We start from the raw sequence: 21,636 nt of genomic DNA on the forward strand, positions 1-21,636 counted from the left end.
TTAACAGCATCAAAAATACCGTGGCTTATCATGTGCTGCTTTCATAAAGATCACGCTATTCTTACTGATCTCCAACTGTGTTGAGAATGACCTGTGTCTACTTTAGTACTTGACCTATGTGTAAAACAGATTCATCAGTTACTGTACCCACGCTTTATCCCTGAATACAGGCTGTAATTATTTTAAAATCATACCAATTTCTTTTTCCTTCCTGTGCATTCTGTAGCATACGTAGAATCTGTGTTTCTGTATGCATTACCATGGGCAGGCATAGGAATCGAATCCTCGTTTCCTCCTACATTATCCTGGTTGTCCACTTGCCATGGCTGTCCATATGTCATGAATGCATGGCATGTATTTGCTTTGAAATGGTTTTATTTGCAAACTGAAATGCTTGCAACTTGAAAGGTGCTTGTGACTTTTTTCAACTTTCAGTGCAATATAACAATTTCATTGCCCAAATAACAAATTAATTGCATACAGAACACTTGTAAGTATGTGGTTTGCAGTTCTTTAAAAGGATATTTTTACTCACAGTGTTCATGAAGAATCAACAAATTTATGAAAATTAATTCCTATTCGTAAAAACTGATATGAAAAAGCAAGGCTAAATGAGCGTAATGCATTATTTACAAACAATTTTGTCCAGTTTTCTGTGCTTATGGAGTTGCTGCACACTTTAAAAAACTAAACAGTATAATAAACTTTGTTTTATGAAAAAATTACACTACAAATTCCCATGGTAAAACTTATTTCATGGAAAAATGTATTTAATTTGTGACAGAGAAACTTGGATAACTTCAGGCAAGCAGCCAGTTTATGGCTCTTAAGCATACTGTCAAGGCAACTTTCTTTACTATGCTCATGAGAATATTTCCACTGAAATTATACATACTGCCCTAGAAGCAAAGTGTTAAGCAATGTTTAACTTGGAGGTAAAGATTTAATTAATATTTGTACTGCTAAGCATGCATTTACATGCTTTGTACTTTATAGTGCTCATATTATTATTAATAATATATTAATCTAGACTGGTTTGAGATGTATAGAAAACACTGCTAATTAGTTTATCTTTAATCCTGTAAAAGGAATACAGAAATATGATTACAGATCAAGTTCCCCTGAAATCATTGTAGAAATTGCCACTGTTCTCAGAAGGCAGGTAGGAACTATTGTTGTCCAGAGTTATTGAAATTTCCTGAAATTGGGATTTTATTTTTTTTTCTTTTACACTAATGTATATGAATTACTTAAAATGAAGTTACTTCTACTTGAGAAATGTTGCAGAGAAACTCATTACATTCACTTCAACTCCCTGCCCTTCTGTTCTGATGTTATTTAGGAAACATTTACTGTCATTCAGTGCAAGTCTAATGCTAAGAGGCTTAGCATAAATGTGATTGATTCTGAATAGATAGGACTGTTAACTTCTATATGGAAAACTGTTATGCAATTTCATATAGTGAGCTCTTGATACATGCCTTAATTTACTACTAAGAGAGTATGTATCTCTATTCTGTATCCTCTATAGAATTCATCAGTTTACATATTAGATTTAAGGAAAACAAACAAGAAAGCAGGTAAGCAAACACAACAAGAAAACATCCAAACAACTGGAATGTAGGTACTGGAAATATTTGAGTATCTTTAGTTATAAGAAAAGGTGTCTGGTCCACCAATGGCATGGAGGTTGAAGTTCACTTTCAAAAAATGTTCCTTCTAATACGGATAAGAACAAATATGGTGATTCTAAGAATAAACAAAATTTAAAAAGAACCTTATGTTTCTGATGTAATTAATAGGCCTGTAGTCACAAAAGATCTCCCTGTGGAATATTTGTATCGTAGCTTACACTTTTTATGGGACACGCTGAACTTCAGCATGTTTTATTCTAATAATGCAACTTCAGCTCTTTAAACTTCCACTTTTGAGTTCAAATTCTAAAATGAAGCATTCTGTACATTAAGTTCTTAAATCATAAGTGGTCAATACCAAGGTTTTATTCCGAGCAATGTCTGTGCAGTAAGCAGACAGCTCTTCTCCTCTCCTACAAGTTCCTTCTCTGAAAGAGTTGTTTGGCACTGGCACGGGCTGCGCAGGGAGGTGGTGGAGTCACCATCCCCAGAGGTCTTCAAGAAACAGTTAGATGTTGTACTAAGAGATGTGGCTCAGTGGATTGCTGGTAGGTGGGCAGTTGGACTGGATGATCTTGGAGGCCTTCTCCAACCTTGGTGACTCTATGATTCTCCCTTTTTTTCAGTTATAAACAGAAGTTGGGATAGCTTTCAATACAGAATTGGTATTTCTTTTTCCTGCTGGAGAATATTTCATGGACTCCTAGTCTACTATGTAATAACAGTGTATCTGCCTCAGGATCATCTTGGACATGAATCCCCTTCTGCAGGTCTTATTTCCTTCTGTCACCTTAAAAGGGCTCCTACTACCAGTAGCTTTCCAATTTGAGTTCTGTTGAAGAATCTGAATTAGGTTTGATGAATATGGAACAAATAACTTGTGACACTTTGAGATTTACTTGTTTAAAATCAGGCTGGCAGTGCATTATATCATGCACTTTTTACTGTTCTATAAAGCAATTTATCGTATTTTGAAGTTTAAATGTGGATCAAAGTACTTTATTGAATCAGCTCCTTTGAAGCTCACTGACCTGTAGCAAATGGGGAATTCATAGTGGACTGTACCATCAAACTTTGATGCCTGGGACTATTAAGGTTTAAACTTCCCATTAGAAAGTTATTAGGAAATAATTTTTAAGTGTGCTTTTTTTTCTCCTGCCAAAAATGTTGTGGAGAGCTTCAACAAAAACATTTGAGAATTGAAATCAAACTTCTATGCACAATTTTCTCATATGTGTCTTATAAATAAGAAAATTATGCATAATTTCTATCCTAGCTTCGGTTAGCAGTATGTGTATGTTTGTTCACAGCTTCACTTTCCATTAGTTTCTGAACTTTCAGCAAACTTGCTTTCGCTTTTGTCTAGATTTATTCATGCCAAAAGTGCCTCTTTTCATTTGTTCCACTCTCTTCTGAATTATCTTTAAAAGATAAAGAGAGACAGCAACTTACTATGGAGTTATATTCTACAAAATCCCATTAGTGCAGAAAGCTCTCTTGATGCTTGAAAGTATGAACTCTGGCAACTACTGAATGCCTTTTCTTACCAATAAAGTGACTTGCATTGAAAATAATTGGGATAGAATCACAGAAAATAGGTGCTGAAAGGCATATTCAATTACCAAGAATACCCCTCTGCTTACTGTAGTAGATTCATTAATGCTGGAATGATTGTTCAGATTCCTTGTTGCCATGCATCAGAACAGCCCCACAGGAATCTGTAGTACTTTCTCAGTTTATTTGAAGATTTGCCTTGAGATCTGATATAAAATAAATTCTGAGTTGGAAACTTTGTCAAAATTTAATTCATGCTGAGTACTCATCAACAAATAAGGTTATTTTACAAACAGGGCTTAGGTAGGAGCTAATAAAATGTGAGCGTACCTGAATTGTTCTCTGTTGGATATATGGTTTTAATCTTCTTTAGAGGAAGAGAGGAAAACGTAAGATTTCAAGGACTTCTCTATATTATCACTGTTTCTCAGTTAAAACAAGGATTTGGCATCTCCTCTTTGTGGAAATCCTCTTTGGGAATCTCCTCTGAGATTCCCCCTATGCTGCTTTGGTGGTCTGCTTTTATAGACAGACATGGTTAGTTCTCCATTCATTGAAGATTTTAGGAAATCTACTTTTCTAAAAGCAAATACTCTTCTACCTGGGCTCAATCCTAGCGTTCTGCTGACAGATTCTGTTGCTTAGCTAGCTGTACTCTGAAAGGTGAAGCAGGGCAATATGTAATGAAATTCCTGAGAGAGAAATATATCTACACACACGCCACTACTGGGTTCAGTGGTGTTGATCACTTTTAAAATACCAGGCCTTATTTTCATGACCTAATTTAGTCTGGCTTGGGAATTCTGTTTGCAGCCAATTTGGAACTTGCACATTTCCCACTGTGTGTGGCAACCATATCTGTTTCATCATGTGGAGAGCCCAGATGAACACTGATGGTGATGGTTAAATTTGTTCCACAATATACCAGTGTGTAACTCTGAATGAATGGTCTGAACAAGAGGTTTACACAGGCACACTAAAGAGACAGCGTCTCAAAACAGCATGGCATCCAGACAGTTAAGGTATAAATGATATATGCGACATGGTCATGGAGCTGTACGTCACATGGGCATGATGCAGAGATGGCTATGGAAAATACTCACTTTTTCACTTGATTCTGCTTCCTTTTGGCTTCTGCACCCCTTTGGTGCATAGCAGGGAAGTTGGAATTTGCATTTAGTGGAAGAAATTACACTAACAGACATACATTTCACTCATAAATGTATCACACAATTGCTGAGTAGACTGACAGACAACTGGTACAAATGGTACATAAACATTCAACGTTAAACATTGTTGAAGCAAATGAAAATTTTGCACTTAGGAAGGAAGGGGCAGCATTTTGTGTTAGTTTCTAATTGTTCATCAACAATTAAGGGCAAAATTAGAAATGGCGCACTGAAGAGAGCAACCTTTTCCTTTGGGCTGTCAGTTCATAAACAGAGTTAGAGCAGAAGCAGCGTTGGTGTTCAGTACATTCACGGATGTGGACACCGCGAGGGAATGGAGTCACTGTTGGAGTGAGATGGAAGTGCTGTGCTGTGTGGCAGTGTTGCAGCCACTGACTTCCATCAGGTAAGGGGTCCACTTGGTGCTTGTTGGCACCTTAACACATGGGGCTCTGTGCACTGCAGTTATGTCTTTCCAGCGACTGGGCTTGTGGGAATGGAAGCAGGATGTACAGAGTGAATAATCTGCCTGGGACCACTGGGAGCCTAGGGATGACTCTGAAATATCTCAAATACTACTGTGGAGTGATTCTTCCTCTGCGTATGTGCTGAATATGGAACAAGTATAGGTTGCGTGATTGCTGGCTCTATAAGTTGGTATTTTGAATCAGTTTTAGGCAACTTGCTGAAATTTCTAAGAATCTTTTTATCGAATAGGGAAAAAAATGTTTTTGTTTAACTTTCATGTGAGAATGTCTCAACCCCAAGCTATTGACCCCGAGCAGCTCCCCCATGCTGCCGCAATGCATGTCCCCGCTCTGCCGGCCGGGGCCGCGTGCTCTGAGCCCCGCGCTGCGCCCACCTGTGACGCCATAGTGAGGAGGGGCTTTTCCTCTGCAGCCTCATCCCTCGGAATCTCCTTCATCACCATAGCAACAGCCTTATCTGCCGCCCTAGAGCCTTTCCCCTACAACAGGGAAACCAACAAGGGCGAGTCAGCAGCAGCCCGAGCGGCACCCGCGCGACGCGACACGAGACGGCGCGTACTGCAGGAGGCAAGGTCTGGGTCGACGTGGAACGCACAAACACTGTTCAAAAAGAACAATAAATCAGCAGTGAGCCTCTAAGTTAGCGTTGTGGTGTCTAGCCATAGTCTTGTTATTTGTTAGAGTTGCCCCACTGAAGTCAATAGAAGTATTTCCTGCTGCCTTGCTGCAGCCAGGCTGGCCAGAGTAATCCAGGCCAATTTGAAGGATTGGGATGTTTTGCAGGGTAGGTGTCCAAATGACTAAGGGCTGTGTGATCAGCTCCTCGATTTAATTTTGGTTACCACAGAGCACCTGTTTACCACTAAAACATTGGATAAGGCTGATGTTGCAAATGAGGAACAGATCTTTGTGTTTCACTGAGGCAAACTCTCACTTAAATTTGGAAGTAACCTATAGGGCTGGGCCCAAAGCTTTTAATAACTCTAGCAATATTTTAAAAAGCAGCTTACATGATATAAACTCTGTGTTTTTGCTAACAATATATGGAGCCAAATTCTGCTGTCATAGTGCTATGCATCTTCCAAAAAATCATTGAACTTGATGTAATTTATTAGAAATTTTTCTTAAAATGCACTTCAGATACATTCTTTTTTGAATCAAAGGAGTCAAAAACATATATTCACATCTAATTTAATATTTTAACCAAGCACAAAATGCCTTAATGTTATCTGCCACACACTTTGTAGCTGAACTCTTTGCTTTAAAAGGGTATTTATCTTCTGAATTTGTGTAAGTATCTGTATTTTCATTTCTATTACTCTTGAAGTAGAGTAGGCAGAGGATGCCTGATCATGCACTGAGCATAGCAGCAGAACCGTGCTATGCTGGTGACCCCAGGCACATCCTCACTGTTGTACTTGTAAAGCTCCCATTGATTTCAGTAGAGGTTTTAGCTGTGTGAAGACTGCAGGATCTGACTCCATAAAAGCAGCATTTTCCACTACACTTGAATATATTTAAATGTTTATAAACAGAAGGGGTTCTTTACTACCTTAGCATATAACAGAACTACTTCCTCTAGCAAAGTATTCAGTGTCCAATATAAAAGAAAAAAAAAACAAACACAAACACAACAACTTCTTTATGCTGAACTATATGACTATAAGGTTTTTCAGAAACATTTCATCTATTGCATGTAAGAACTTAACATACTGTTGTGTTTTTTAGAAGAGATTTTATTAATTGACAGATCCTTAATAGGTTTCCTTGCTTGTGCAACATAACCTGCTACCCTAAAGAGAGTTCTTTGCATGCTGCAAGAAATTCACAGAGCAAAAGTGTGTAAGTTATAAGCATGCTGGAGTAATGGTGCCTTTGATATCCAAAGAACTGCAAGGTCATGGTAAATTTAATTTAAATATACTTAAATCAATGAAAATTACTTCTAATTACTAAGCATATCAAAGGTTCTTGGCCAATTATGTATTTACTCTGTACGTGACTCATATGATGCATTTCAGGTCTATGAAGCTCCGTTATTGAATGACATGTGGAGCAATCTTTAGCACTATTACCATGCTACTTGATTTTTATAACACTTAGTCCTTTTGTGCTGAGTGATAGACCAAAACAGTTATCAGGTAGAAAGGATGCATTGGAAAGCATGCAGTGCTTTTTATTTCTTGCAGAGTAAAAAACCCACCAAAGCAAAGGTCAGGTCACTTTTTTGAAGACAGAGCCACTTTTTCTTCAAGGTTTCACCTACTGCCTGAAAAGAGTCATGATACTTGTATTAGTGCCTGCTGTTAACCTTTCATAAACATAACTGCAAAACCTTGGGAACGGGTGGTACCGTATATGACCCGTTTCATTAGCTTAGTGTGGATATAGCTCAACATAGAATAGTAACCTGATGAATACTTATGTTTGTGCTGTTTCTCAGGAGTGAATGTGGTACATTAGCTAGTTAAAGCAAATGGTTCAATACTACTTTTTTATTGGGTGTCTTCAGCCTTCCAAAAAGACTACAACTGGACAAAATTGGGTTGATGTATTTCTGGCTCCTCAGCCTATGATATGGAAAACATGCCCTGAAAGTAGAAGTTAATAGGCAGTCTCCTGGGAACCAAAGAGAGAGACTACAGAGTAGCTTAAAGGCTCAGATTTTTGTGGAGAAGTAATACAAGTGACCAATCTATTGGTAGGTCCAGATGTTTATTTTAGTAACTAAAGATGGATTTAGCTGTAAGGTATCGAAGGTTAGAAATTTTGTTTGGTGTCTTTGCTGTAGTGAATACTTCTGCATTCTGTCCTTACCTATGAGGTGATTAGGCTGAAGAACTGGAAAAAAATGATAGTTCATCTGTGACCAGGACAACCTTTTTACTGTTTAGAATTGCAGCTGAAATGATGATCTGTACTGCATTTATTACCATGTTCAAAGTACTCGAATCTTTAGCAATAACCACTGCAAGATTTACGTTTGTTTTTAAAAGAAAAGGAGATTGTGGCTGCTTATTTATTGGGCCTTTTTGAGTTTTGTGGAGGTTTTTGTTTTAGTATTTTGGCTTGCTGTACATATTTATCTGTTACAGCAGTTTATAGTAGATCAAACCCTGTAACTCTGTAACAGCCAATTTGAGATTTGCCAGATCTTTAAATAAGCAGTTGATAAGGCAGACTTGCAAGTAAAGTTATTTTCTCATCTAAGCAAAGGCTTAATGAATGAATCTCATCATTTTCTATTCGTCTGCAATATGTTGATGGAAACAATTGTGATACAGGCCATGACAACTCTTCTTAATACTCTTCTGGAAAACCACATCCAAGTTACTGTTTTGACCAACATACTGTAGAGTTCTTATAGAAGCCAAAGACACGTTGGGATTATTCTATATATTAGTCTTTATTTTTTTCTTTAAACTTCTAAAATAACCGAATGCTTCGTATTTATACAATGGAGATGCCATGCTTGGAAAATGCACTAATTAGTCTATCTTAAATCAGAGACTGGGGATCAAAGATAGAATTCAGAGGTGATGTTTGCATGAAATGAGTGGTTCGTCTTCCAGAAATGTGGCTTAAACTTGTAATAATTGGTGAACATATATTACTCTTTCAAGTAATTTTGCTTGAGTTGTGTTTTCGTGTGGTCTGATGCTGAGTTGACCACAGCAAACGGCAAATTTAACAGTACTCACAGTTAACTAGAAGTGAAAATTGGGAATCTGTGTCATATTCTTGCTATGAACACTCAGAAATCCAGTCCGATTTCTGCAGGGGCTCAAAACAGGTATTTCAGTAGTCCTGGCACTTACTGTGCCTTTTGTCTTGTAAGTACACTGAATATTTTGTACTTCAACTTTTCAGTCCAGAATATTTTGCTGTATTTTGCTCTGTTGAGTATTATCCCCGTTTGCTAAAGTGAGAATCAGCTTAAATAATTGGGCAGAGCAAACGTTATGGAAGATGCTTTAAGAGTATCTTTCAGTTACAGTAGCTGTAATCATTTATGTTATGAGGAAGAACGAATAGGGATCCTGTATATGTTGAACTTGGGATGCTTGGCTGCTGTCCAGCTCCTCAGGCAGCTGATATATTTTAGCAGCAACAATTTAGCAGCCTATTCAGAATGGGTTTTATGCACTGTAAATCCTTGTGTTTTGTGTGATTTAAAGATGAAGGGACATGTATGTCTTCAGCATTATGCTGTGAACACTTTTACCTCTCAAAATGAGCATGCACAACTAGGCAATGGTACCGTGAGACTTCTAGTGCCCACAAGGTTATTGTGAGCTCTTGATTTTGCATAGGAATGTGTTGTTATTTTAGATTTTTTTTATTTTCTCAAGCTTTTCTGCTTGTGTTTTCTCCATATGTCTTTCTTTTCATCATCTATGCTTTTCTCGAGTTTCTTTTAGTAGCATATACTGCATCTTATACGTCATTAAAAATAATGAGAAGCCATATGGTGAGGCAGTTCTGTGACCCACTAGAAGATGGATATTTAAACAGAAAACTCCCTTTAATTGAGGCTGTTGGTACATTTCTAACAAAGCGCGGTATTCCTAACGTAAAGGGGACATCATTCCTTTGGGTAATGTGGTGCTGACAGGTGTGGAGGTGTATGAATGAATTACAGGTCCTAAACTGGAAGTAGTGTTGTCAGGGTAGATCAGCTTTCAAGTCCTGAGCTAATATTTCCAATATTGTACTTGCATCCTTTAGAACCTCTCATCAGCTTTTCTGTTCATGGTGGTTTAAGCTCTTCTGACTCATGACCAAGTTGTTCATTCTTATGGTAAGAATATACAGTAAGCCTTGCCCAACAAATAATTTACAGTAAAGCAGCTAAGTCAGTAATGGCTGAGTTCTCTGTGTACTGAGAATGAAAGAAGAGAGAAATCAAAGATGATCATTTTGATGGAATAATTCAGACTTCAATATTTAGATGGAAATACATACATATATGTGTATATATTTTGCTATACACGTAGAACATTGACAAAGAAAGATAATGTCTGATAAAAAGGAATTGGCACAAACGTTCAGATTTACCCTTACTGAATTGTGCCCTGTTTCCATTTAAATGTCAATGCTGTGGCTAAACTGCATTCTAGGTTTAGAAACATTTGCATTGAAAATAGTCTTGTTAGGGTTTCGGGTTGTTCATCAGTAACTGTTGCATTACATGTGCTTCCTTTAGATGTTGTCTCATTTTGATGCCTACAAATTCATTTTGAAAGCCAAGTGGGACTGCTTCCAAAGCCTCTCCAATGAAAGCTCTGCAGAACCCGTTTTGCTCTAAAGAAACCTTGAATTATTGTCCTTAATGCCTCTGATCTGAAAGATGCTATGACTGTAAATTGGTCGAACATCTGCCAAATTAACTCATTTTGTCTCAACTAGTCTGAGTCCTTAGGCGAGTATGATGAAAATACAATAAAAAAAAAGGAAACTTGATTGATTTTTTTCCACTTAAGTTAAAAAGTTTTATTCAAAGTATACATCAGGAATATACCTACTCAGTGAGATGACAGTTTTTAATATTTGAATAATGTAGGTCTAGCTGTAAATAGTTTTTTAAAAAAGCCTGTAATTCAGAGCAAAGACTGGAAGAACACTGACTATTCTGAGGTTGTTTAAGGTTCTGGTGCTTTCATGAAGTGGTTATATAATGTAGCTGCTTGTGATTGCAGGCCTGCGTGAGCTGCTTCGCATCTCTTTCTTCTGTGTAAGCATGATCTTTTATTATGGCCATTTTGAATAAGTAGAAGCATTTCTCTTCAGTGTTTATTTGATTGACTTGATGATTTTGAGCTGCATTTTACAGGAGTGAGTCTTTTGCCTGTACAATTGTGTTCAACTTCGAAAATTTCTGCGGATATCTAGAGAATTTATTTTGTCTCTGCTTAGTTTGCATCAAGGAACATTGTGAAATTGTTGTGTTTATTAGCTGGCAATTTAAAATTTATTTGGTCATCTTCAGCAGAGAGAGTTAATACCAAAATATTAAGTCATTTTAAATTGGGGTTTACTTGGTTGACTTCAGTGTCACGAGTCCCAGGAATAGCATATAATAGTAACAGGATTAGTTTATTACTCTACTGCCTGTACTGAGTTAGAATAAGGCATTCCTCCAGTACTAGTTCAAGTGGAATTCAAGGTGCCCAGATCACTTGCAAACTAAACAGACTGAGAGGTGCATTCGTCACCAGTGATTAAGCACATGCGTACTGCACACAAGATGTGTGAACCAGTTTGCTCCAGCATGTAATGCATTGCTCTCTCTAATGTGTTTGGGGTTCCTTGCACCTGAAAGCTGCTACCCAGGTGTGAGTGGCATTATCTCCTACAGCGCTCAGAGAATGTGGGCTAACAGCCTACAGCATGAGCTTAGATTAAAGGCTGCACTGTCAGTCTGTGCTTTCCTCCTTTGAGACAGGAAATATTACTGCTGAAGCAGTTTACTTTCTGAGTAACTAGAGGGCTAGAAGTGGGATCATTACTAAAAATAAAATTGTTAATTTTTTGCCTTGAAACAGCCAGTAAATATTTTGGTATTTGATTTGAAAACTATTTAAGAATTACATAGCTTTTACGTATTTTTCTCTGTAAGAATCGCTTTGTTGAGTTTTAAGGGGTAGAAATCAGAATTGTTTCAGTTCTTTGACAGCCTGCCCTGCCCCCAACATCGAGGGTGTTAATCCAGAATAATGACTCATCTGTTTAATTCAGTTGAAATGAGTTTGGGCTACAAGAAGTGATCTATAGATGGAGAACTTCTGTGTTACTGTTAATGCTCTTCAAGATGTAATGCGACAGCTAGACAGAGCACGAATGCTCCTAGACAGGAGCGAATGACGTGACTAACAATAGTAGTTCAAAAAACAATAACTTGTGCTTTTTAATTTTATTTTTTTAGGAAAAAATATCTGAGAGCTGGTAATTTTCAGTTGGAAAAATTGGAGGTTTATCAAAGACCAGGAGTGAAAAATTGTCTTTGTAGGAAATTCAGAATATAGAACATTAGTCTGAACAAATTGTTGATTACGAGACAGCTGTTTCTGAGCCTGTTTTATATAAAATGCTTTATAGGTTAAAAACAAGTTGGATGTAGCGGTAGGGTAGCCCTCAGTGTAACTGATAGGTGTTTTCATTTAGCCTCAGGCAATGCCTTGAGCTCCAAAGCTTGAGATGAACGCTAATTTCTTTGTGTTGCAAATGTTTAGAGATGTTGGGAACCTTGATTAGAACAGATTTTGCTTGGATGTGTTTTTGCAGTTCTGCACTTTTAAACTCTGTTTTTGTATTTCTTTTGAAGGGTTCCTGTATTCTCACATAGGATGTTTTGACAAGCAAAAGTTTAGCAATTAATAAAGCAGAAGCATAAAATGTTATCTCTAAGTACCTTGTAGCTTTCTGTCTTCAATCTCAAACTAGCTTTTGCAGAGAATAAAGAGGGATGATCACTGGGGAGAGATAAGTCTGCAGGGTGCTTTCTGTCTCCAAATAGTGTGTAGGCACAGCAGATAACCAGAACCGTGCCTAGAATATGATACAAGTTTGAGGTGGTTTTTTATGTGTGTGTTTATTTTTTTTTAATGATACAGACTCTAATGTTAAAATGATGTCATCTTCGCTTGGTCTTACTGGAAAATAGAAGAAATGTATATTTTCCAAGTGTTTGCAAGCTGAAGCACTTTACTCTTCCTCCAGTTGGGTATCATTACGAAGCCATTCATTCTATAGCTGTACACCTGGATAACTGAAAACAGAATTGAGTCCCACTTGCCCACTCTTTTGTGTGTGATTTCTGTAGCTTGAACAGAGACTTGGCAGACATTTAGAATGAGAAGAAGAGGCAAAGCAATGCAAATTAAAAGAAAAAAGTCTCTCTTACAGAACTTAAAGAAGGCTCTGCATGCATACTAATCCGATCATATCCGGTAGTTACAATTCCATGAGAGACTTAAGATCATTTAAATCCTGAAACTGAGGTTTTCTGCATAGAAAAGATCTGGCAAACCTGTAGAGAGTATAACAAATTTTAATCAAAACTGCTGGACATGAGGGTTTTCTGTTGTTTCCTTTGGGTTTTATGTTACCAGATGGGGGAGGGGGGTGGAGGAAGGAACAAAAAAAGGCTGTTACTTAATGCTGCTGTAGGGATGATTATCCTCTGAAAACCTTGAGGAAAAGGTATTATTATTTAGGAAAGGTAAAATTGATGTTGAATGAGGGCAACTGGTCTGATGCCCTGTTGCTTCGAGATTCAGGTAAAATTCTGCACTCTGTTTTGAATATTAAGATATTCAATGAATGACTTGGCAGATGTCTCTTGCTAGGTGCCTCATTTCAGAACTATTTTAAACAAGTGTTACTTCTAAAATAACTGTTATTTGGATTCTGATTTTGTTTACAAAGAGACAGCTTGGACACAAAGATGGTTTGTAATGTATTCTCATCAGTATTAACTCTTATTGAAGATTAGGATGAAAATCTCAGGATTTGAGTTCTGTAAAGCTGGGGTAAATGTTATGGGATCAAAATCCACGCTTTCACTTTAACTCTTTTATACAGTGACATGTGTTATAGGAGAAGATTTAATTCTGCTTAGCATTTCTGCTTTATCTTTGGCTCTTTGTTAAACAGACAGAAGAGTATGATCTGGATTTCTTTTGAAGTTACTTTCCCATCAGACCTGTGGTTACTCTTGCACATATGAACTAATAAGAACACATCTTGCTGAGTGATGGGTTTGAAATCAATAGGTCGGGGTGGTTATGATTGAATTTATTTCGTTTTTAAAATTTAATTTCTTGCAATAACTGTGTTCTCACCAGCCAACATTCTGAATGCTGCCAGGATACATTTAACATTTTCTGTAAAATAAATGTTTGATTTCCTCCATAACAGAAACATTTGGTACCCTCGAATTTATGATGTCATTTTTCTGCCAGAACTTAAAGATTTGAGTCCTTTCTACAACAAATGGAAACTAAAGTAGAGCTGTTACAGCGCTTTGGTCATAAAGAAGCCTGGGGCTATATCCTTGACCCCAGAGTCTTTATTCTATGTCTCTTGTGCTGTGTGTTCTTGGTAACAAAGGCTTCTGAGTCTTAGTGTACTTACTGGTGAGAATAAGGCTCTATTTTTAATACAGTGTAGTAGGATATGTTTACCCCTTTATTTTTCTTCCCTAAAAATAGCAGATTGCCATTTATCAGACAATAGCAGTAGTAGAAGAGGCAGTGGAATAATGGTGTGACTGCAGAATAACTTAATGTCCCTGACCTGGTGATGGCCTCTGTGCACAGTTTCTGCCCTGGGATGATCTCATCTGAAGTATGTTAATGCTGCAAAAGCAGCCTTAGCAGCATCGTATAAGCCCATTTGGAGGAGATTATGCTACTATCCCTTCATTTAGCTCTTCGTTTATCACACAGTCTAGAAACCTTCAGGAAGCAAGTTCTTAATGTTGAGGTATTATGAGCATAGTCTGAAAATATTCTTAATTCTTTGGTGTGTACAACTACTGTGGAGAAGGAATTTTGCTAATGCTGCAGGAATTTAATTACGAAAATGAAAAAAAAACCAACTGAGGCACAAAAAAGTAATTAGAACCTAATCAGAAGTTCTGCTGTGTCTTGGGCAGTTAAAGGCTCATTCACCAATCTATACCAATTTTAGCATAATGGGCCACATCCATGGCATTTGTATAAAAATACTCTTTTGTAGTATTCTTGGCTTCTGTGGATTTGACTGCAGTGACAGTGATTAATGCTGGGTCTGTGCTGCAAGGACCCAAAGGCAATATCTACATCTCTTACAGCAAGCACATCGCTAATACAGATGCGCTTTGTTTAAACAGGTGCCCATCTTCTCCTGTATCAAGTTAATGTAATGCAGTTAAAAGTAATATTTGTCGTAAGTGTTACCTCTCTTATTTATTTCTATATAGAAACAATCATCTATTAAGGAAAAAAGTAGTTTCTTGATGTTTAGATATGTTTTTAGAATTCTGTAAGCTGGCAATAAAAAGAAGCTGGTAATGGTAAATTTCTTTACAGAAAGGTTCTGGATTCTCAAAACTTCCTAATGAGGATTGCAGGTGCAAAAATTATTAAATCATCAGTTATGCTTGTTGTGACACTTTAATGCTTTCTAGGGGTAGAAATGGTACTAAATCTTCCCCACAGCTCAGGGCACGATCCCTTCTGGCTGCAGAGGTTAAGCTGTCTGACAGCAGAGTGACAGCTGTTGTCAGAGTTATTTCTCCTTAGAGGTTCTATTAAGAAAAAAAGATCTGTATTAATCTTGTAGCCCGGTGCTATACATGCTTGTATGCCCTTCCAGAAGAACACACTCATTTAGAATGAGCAGTTCTTGAACATTAAAATAAATCTTAAGTTAAAGAGCAATGATGAGTGAATGCTATGAAGGTACTTGCAGACTGCCTCAATAAATGTTTTGTTATGAGAGGTAATAAGGGAAAGCAGCTTGCTTGTGTTTGCTATTTGTGCTATAGCCAGGATGTAGCTGACAAAAACATGGGAGGTGCATCTAGCAGCTTCCCTTGATGGGGAGGTAGGTGGGGTGAGGAGGATAAGATAGGATGTTACAAATAGGAGGTATCTCTGTGTTTCTTGGCTTTGTGTTCTGCTCAGAAGGGTGCAGCTGAGCCAGCAGGGGAAAAGAAACAGTATATTTGCTGTCCAGCAGTAAGTCACTGGTCTCCTAGTGGGTTTAGACAGAAAATAGCTTTTCTATTGGCACTGCTAATATCAGTCTGTCAGGCAGCACTGTGAACTTTGTGTTCACTGAAATGCTTTGCTGCTTTATTTCACTTTGAAAGCCTCATAAATAAGGGAGGCTTGATCCAAACGTGACTCTTGACATAAGTTTACAGCATTTCACGTTAACGGGACCCTGGTGAAATAACATGAAAGATGGCACTGTCAAGTTGGATCAGCAACAGTTACTTCAAAAACAAACATATAGGCATATGCTTAGACTGGCAAGGAGTGGAAGATTTTTTTTTAGCCCGGATAGAATGAGCATAATTGAGAAAAAAAGAAGCTGTCACAGATGGTGATAGCAGTGAGAGGCCCAATGGCATGTGCTTCAACCCAGAGTTTGCTCCAATGGAGTAACTGAGGGAGGTGGGATAACATACCAAACATGTGCCAAAATCTCAAGCTCTTAGAAACTAAACCTGCATGTTTGTAAAATGTGAATCAAATCATTCCTTCTCTTAGATGCCCATGAGCAAAGAAGACTGAGAAATGTGTGTGATGGTCCTGAGGGACCTGTGCCAGAGAGCATCAGGCACAGATGAGGGAATGAGGACTTCCAGGAGTGAGGCAGCCTGTGGTATTGGCGTGGCGTAGCTCCATGTTGTCAGAGGAAGGACAGGCGCTGTGTACTCCTGCAGAATGCCTGGCAGAATGAGAACACAGCAGCGTTTCCCTGTGCACGGGGGTGTTGTCTGGCTCCACAAAGGAGCTGCCTTATTTGAAACCCTGCCAAGCTGTGGCTGAGCTGTGAAGGCTGAGCCGAATGTACACAGCATGGTCAGGATTTTCCGTTCCCCTTCCTTTTCACACCTTAACATAAAGTGCCCTTGGAATCATTAGCAGCCAATAAACTCAAACAGTTGATTTGTGTTCAGTGAAGTGAAAAGGAGAGCTTGGAGCTATTTTCGCACTTTCCTTTCCAAACTGAAATGTCCTCTCATCAACCACACTTCAGTTTTTCACACATTTTGTCTCATTTCATTAATAGAGTAAATTTGTTGGGTCGGTTACAGTGGCAGTGATTAAGGACAGTTTATCTAAGGTGGACCAAGAACTTGTTCTTGTTTTGTATTATATGAAGGACCATTTCCTTTCAAATGTTACTGTGTTATCCTGAAAAAAAACTCTTTCTTTCACGCCTCTTTTCTCTCACAAGTAGAGGAATACATGCAGGTAGCCTGAAATGAGTTGTTACTAGATACAAGGCATTGACTGTGTGCAGAAGTGAGCTTTTTGAGGGTAAGCGTGGATCCAAAGTACAGGCAATGAATATGAGCAGTATGTGTGTCTTGTGCTGCGATGTGAAATGCCAGTATGAAGTTTCCTTGTTGATTTGTAAAGCAAAGGCTACGTGCACAATTAGCTTTCTGTCCACAAGAGAAAGGTCAAGAACAAAACCCGGCCTTGTTTGTCTCATAGCTGCCCACCTCGGAGTTGCTATTACCACGCCTGACATCTTTAGCCTGGCTTTCACGATTTCAAGCCAGTTATTATAATCTAATGAGAAGTATTATAGGCTTCAGTAAATCATGGATGGTTTTCAGTTTTTACAAATACTGTAGAAGCTAAGAAAATGAGAACTTGGCAAGGGTTGTCGGTAGGATTTTTCTGTAGCATTAAGCAAGTAGCTTTACATTTGGGGGTTGCATGCACCATGTGATGCAGTAATGCCTTGTAATTCCTCTCTTTTAGAGTTGTAAGACTGCATGTGCTCACCCTAGTTAACCACGTACATAACAGCTACCAAAAAAGCTTTGTTTTGTACATCACTTGTATCTCACAGGAATGACCCTCAAATATACATTCATTTATAATGAAAAAATATCAATTCATGAAATTTGTAATTCTCACCTCTCTAATGCTGTCCCTGAGTGAGAGAAGGTTTGCTGTCTTGCTGTCCTCTTAGTTCAGAGAAAGAAGAAGCTGAGAGACTGGATTACTGCCTGCTCATGCCATGCACCCACAGAAGCCATTTTGCAGTTTGCTTTGTCACTTCTCTTTAGTGGTGCAGAATGCTGCTACACCCAGTGACTTCAGCGACCTGCTCAAGTGACACTGCTAGACCTGCTGGGAAGTTGCAGAGGTGTTACCTTTCTTCTCCCAGGTTCACCCTTCAAGCTACGTGTGATGTTGTGCAGAGGGAATTTCATGAATGTACATTTCTGTTCTTTGTCTTTTATCATTGGCCTTAGAATTCTCTGCTGACCTTCCTCTTTTTATTTTCTTGCCACTTTCTGCCTTTTTGTAGTGGAACCCTAAAGGTCCCAGAAGCCTTTTGTCATAATGGTGTTCTACTCCAAATTATCACTTGCTATCTGTTTCATGCTATGATTTGTATACATCCTCCTAGTAAAACATGTATTTGCATACATCCTACTGTAAAACAGTAATGTAAGTCGATTCTTTGGCCCTCATTTTTACTCTTCTGTAAATATATCAACACTTAGAAATTTGTCCTCTGAGAACCGTGTGCTCAGTGAGTCAGAAATGGTATCAGAACTAACATTAGAAATTTCTGTTGCACTTTTTGAAGCTTGGCCTGATGTATGTTGCTCACTGTCCTGCTATGCTGAATATCATACCTAGAACCAATCAGCCTGTGAAACACACTTATTGAAACCAGCAAGTTAGAATTGCACTGCAGACCAACAAAGCACAGCTGTGATTTCTTATGAACGCAGATTACAGTGCAGCAGCTATTGTTCAATGTTGGCATTTCTCTGACTTATAGTTTGATTTAATATTATTTAGAAAAGGACATCTGTATGGACTGAAAGATAGAGCACCTTACAGAATGCTCTGAATAAAGCTGTTCCCAAGTAGAACTTCTGGCTCTGTGCTCAGCAGTGGGGAAAAATTATTTTTAAGGTGGTTATCTGCCTACAGAGAAGATGGTGGCATATTTCTGTAGGGGACTGGACATTCGTGTGAACCTGTGTTCCTTCATTTTCAGTTTTATTCTTAAATAAGAGCGTGACAGTTTTGCACAGAAAATCACTTCAAAACAAAGGTCAAAAATTGTATTTAAAAAAAAAAAAAAATCCTCAACTTAAGAGGCTTATTTCTTTCTTGCTGGGTAAATAAGCCTTGTCTTTGCATAGTTAATTCTTCTTTCCCTCAGTGATACATCAACTAAGAAAATTTGTCTTGACTTGAGCTCTGCATTTTTGTTCTCTCCCAGCAGGACAACTGCGTTTCAGAACCAGCAGGCTTCCCACTGTTAGGGATCTATAAAAAGATTCTCTTACTGATTCATCTTCTAAATGTTTCCGTGACACAGTTTTGATGTTAAAACAAGTATGGAAGTTTGCTTGGTGGCACATGAATCATGTGACAAAGCTTTTGTTGACAAACTCACACAGCAGCTGTCGTGGGGTTATTATATCTGTCACTGTGAGGCTCACTAGGGAGCAGGCAAATGCACCCTGAAGGATTACCTGTGCCTTGAACGCAGTGCTGATGTTTCTAATGCTTTTTCTCTTTTCATAAAACTTGAACAAAGCAGCACCAAGCTGTGTTAGTCTCCTTGGGAGAGAAGATTTTATTGAGAAAACTTATTTTCTGGGCCCCAGATTGTGATTCAGTGACGTAAGTTATGAAATTCTGTGCTGGGCTTTATACCTTAATTCATAGTGTTAATAAATAGGGGTGTCTTAAAATGAAATGGCAATGGAGACCTGCCCCTATCCAAACTTACACCCTGAATGTGCATTCACTCGATGTGTGCTGATCTGTAGCTGTTATATTTCTGCACAAAATTATGTTCATCTGAACATTTGCAGAAATTGCATGCAGCCGTCAGTCATATCAGTCAATCCTTTTCAGTGAAAAAGAAATGTGGGCATTTAAAGTGAACTTACATACGTTCAATCAAAAGTGGTTGGTTTTTTGTTTGGGCTTTCTACTTTACACTTATTTTTGGGGTTGGTTTCACTGTTTTCAGGGATGAAACGCAAAAGAGAAAAACAAGGTTTCAAAGCTTATCTCTTTTCTTGATTGTGCATTTTGTAAGAACTACCTGATGTCAGCAGCAAGAGGAATAAAAGCAGTGGGAGCAGAGAGATGTAAAGGAATCTCTGAATTTGATGGCGAGGCTTAGCAGTCAGCAGGAAGCTTTACAAGGCGCCTGTTGGCTCTGCAGTAGAGCAGAGCAGCTCCTGAGAGCTTGATGTTTGGGTTTTTTTTCCTGGCGTCCTGCTGGGTGGATGGATGCGAGGAAACTCTTCTGCAGTAGAAAATTCAATTAAAAGTGGTTCAGAATTGTGAACCAAAGCCAGAGGCCATATAGGAGCATACTGGTGAAAAATGCATCCCCGTGATAGGTAGGTTGAAAGAGAAAAGGGAATGTGGCACGAGGGGTAAATAGGAAGCACAGCCATCCCTCACCACTTGCAAGGGAAAACGTTTTGGTTAGTAATGTGAAATAAAGGATGAAACTGTACTTAAACTGCAGCCATTATTACTACAAGAAATCGAAATTTTACTTCATTTGTACATGAAGTGATTGAAGTGAACAAAGGGCAACAAAAACCCACTCTGTTTTCCTTCTATGTTGCTGGAAATCTAAGCTATGAAACAAGGTATTGAAAAATTACAATACCATTTCGGTTTATGGAAGTCCCCAACAGTTGCTAGCTTTTGTGGTGTAGAGCCAGCAATTAGCAAGCCAGGTTAAAATGCAACAAATTCTCCTATTGTAAGGTTTTACACTGCTGCCTATCTTTGTTGGTGTTGCTATGTTGCAAGTCTGTGAGAACCTGAGTACAGTGTGTTCTGCAACTGTTTCCTCAAACCAGTCTGTTGGTAGTTCACAGCAGGAATAGATAGTTTGGCATATCTCCTCTACTTTCATCAAGGTCTGAGTAATGCAATAATAAATACAGAAAATATATCCCATGTTCTGGTTGTAGGTACACGTGAAAGATGAAAGCTCGTCTAACATCAGTACATCCATCTATCTGAACATGTATAAAACCAAAATCTCACACAACTAGATACTAAATATAATGCTCTATTAATAGTTGGGGTTGTGCCATAGGCCAGCATTCGTTATCTGCCCTTAGAGCATTAACCTGGTGGAATTGAGGCAGTAGTGATGGTCTGACCCTGTAAGATGGTAAATGCTCACAATCTCATTGCCCTCTCCAGCTATAAGGGGTACTCAGCAAATCCTGTAAGCAGGAATTATATTTACCAAAATAAGTCCTCCTTCCCTTGTTGCAATCTGTTGTATTCCCAACTTAGTCAAAAACATTAAGAATCCTTTAAAAATAAACATTAAAAATTTGCATACAATTCCTGTTTATCCAGTACAAAACAATCTCTGAATTGTAATTTCTAATGTGACCTAAGTGTAGTTCCAAGCAGCGAATGATGCTCATGAATATATTGTGTGAATGATCAGGAATTATAATCATGAAGTGTCATGAATATTTAAAAATGAGAGAGCCTGAAGTCATCCCTCACTAGTGTGCACAGCTGCAGGCGAGCCATGGGAAACCTGGGTTGTAAGTACTCTGTATCAGTTTCACTTTGCATATGTATTTAATAGATATTGACAGAAGTCACGGTCCTGTTTTCAGTTTCACAGCAACCTGCTGTTCCAAATCAGGGATTAAGTTTTCTTATAAATACTTGTTTCTAGAGAACAGAGACAGCTGTTGAGGTGAAAACTGCTGAGGTTCAGACAGAGGAAGGGAGAACGCAGATAATGAGATATGTCAGAAGCGAAAGAGAAGACTGATGAGATCGTCAGCCCTCACAAAGTGTGCTGTGGGATCAGCTCAGCCAAGAGTTTATAGGAGGGAGAGGTGTTAGACATGATGAAGTGAGATTAAAAGCATGTACTCAGCACTGAAAGTTTCTCTGCTTCTGTGCTCACATGCATAGTGCAGATTTATTTCTGTATTTCTTGTGTGTTATGGTGGTTAAAGGCTCAGAGGGGGTAAGAATCAGTTATTTTCCTTGGATTTGACAGCCTAAGCTTTCTGAG

The 21,636-nt window shown here is 38.3% G+C and overlaps 1 protein-coding gene across 4 annotated transcripts in view; it reads right to left on the reverse strand.

Moving 5' to 3' along the window:
* PEX5L (peroxisomal biogenesis factor 5 like) overlaps positions 1-21,636 on the reverse strand; it is a 92,406-nt gene that overhangs the window by 31,386 nt on the left and 39,384 nt on the right. For 2 of the 4 annotated variants that reach the window (XM_048955023.1, XM_048955019.1), the window contains exons 2-3: positions 7,049-7,114; positions 5,220-5,324 (exon numbers count right to left, since the gene is read on the reverse strand). The exons of 1 other annotated variant lie outside the window; for it this stretch is intronic. In XM_048955023.1, the coding sequence (XP_048810980.1) occupies positions 5,220-5,324; positions 7,049-7,114 (171 nt within the window). The remainder of the gene's footprint in view (positions 1-5,219; positions 5,325-7,048; positions 7,115-21,636) is intronic. One more of the 4 variants, XM_048955020.1, reaches the window with a different exon arrangement.

This window comes from Lagopus muta, chromosome 9, assembly GCF_023343835.1.
Source record: "Lagopus muta isolate bLagMut1 chromosome 9, bLagMut1 primary, whole genome shotgun sequence".
NCBI classification, from domain to species: Eukaryota; Metazoa; Chordata; class Aves; order Galliformes; family Phasianidae; genus Lagopus; species Lagopus muta.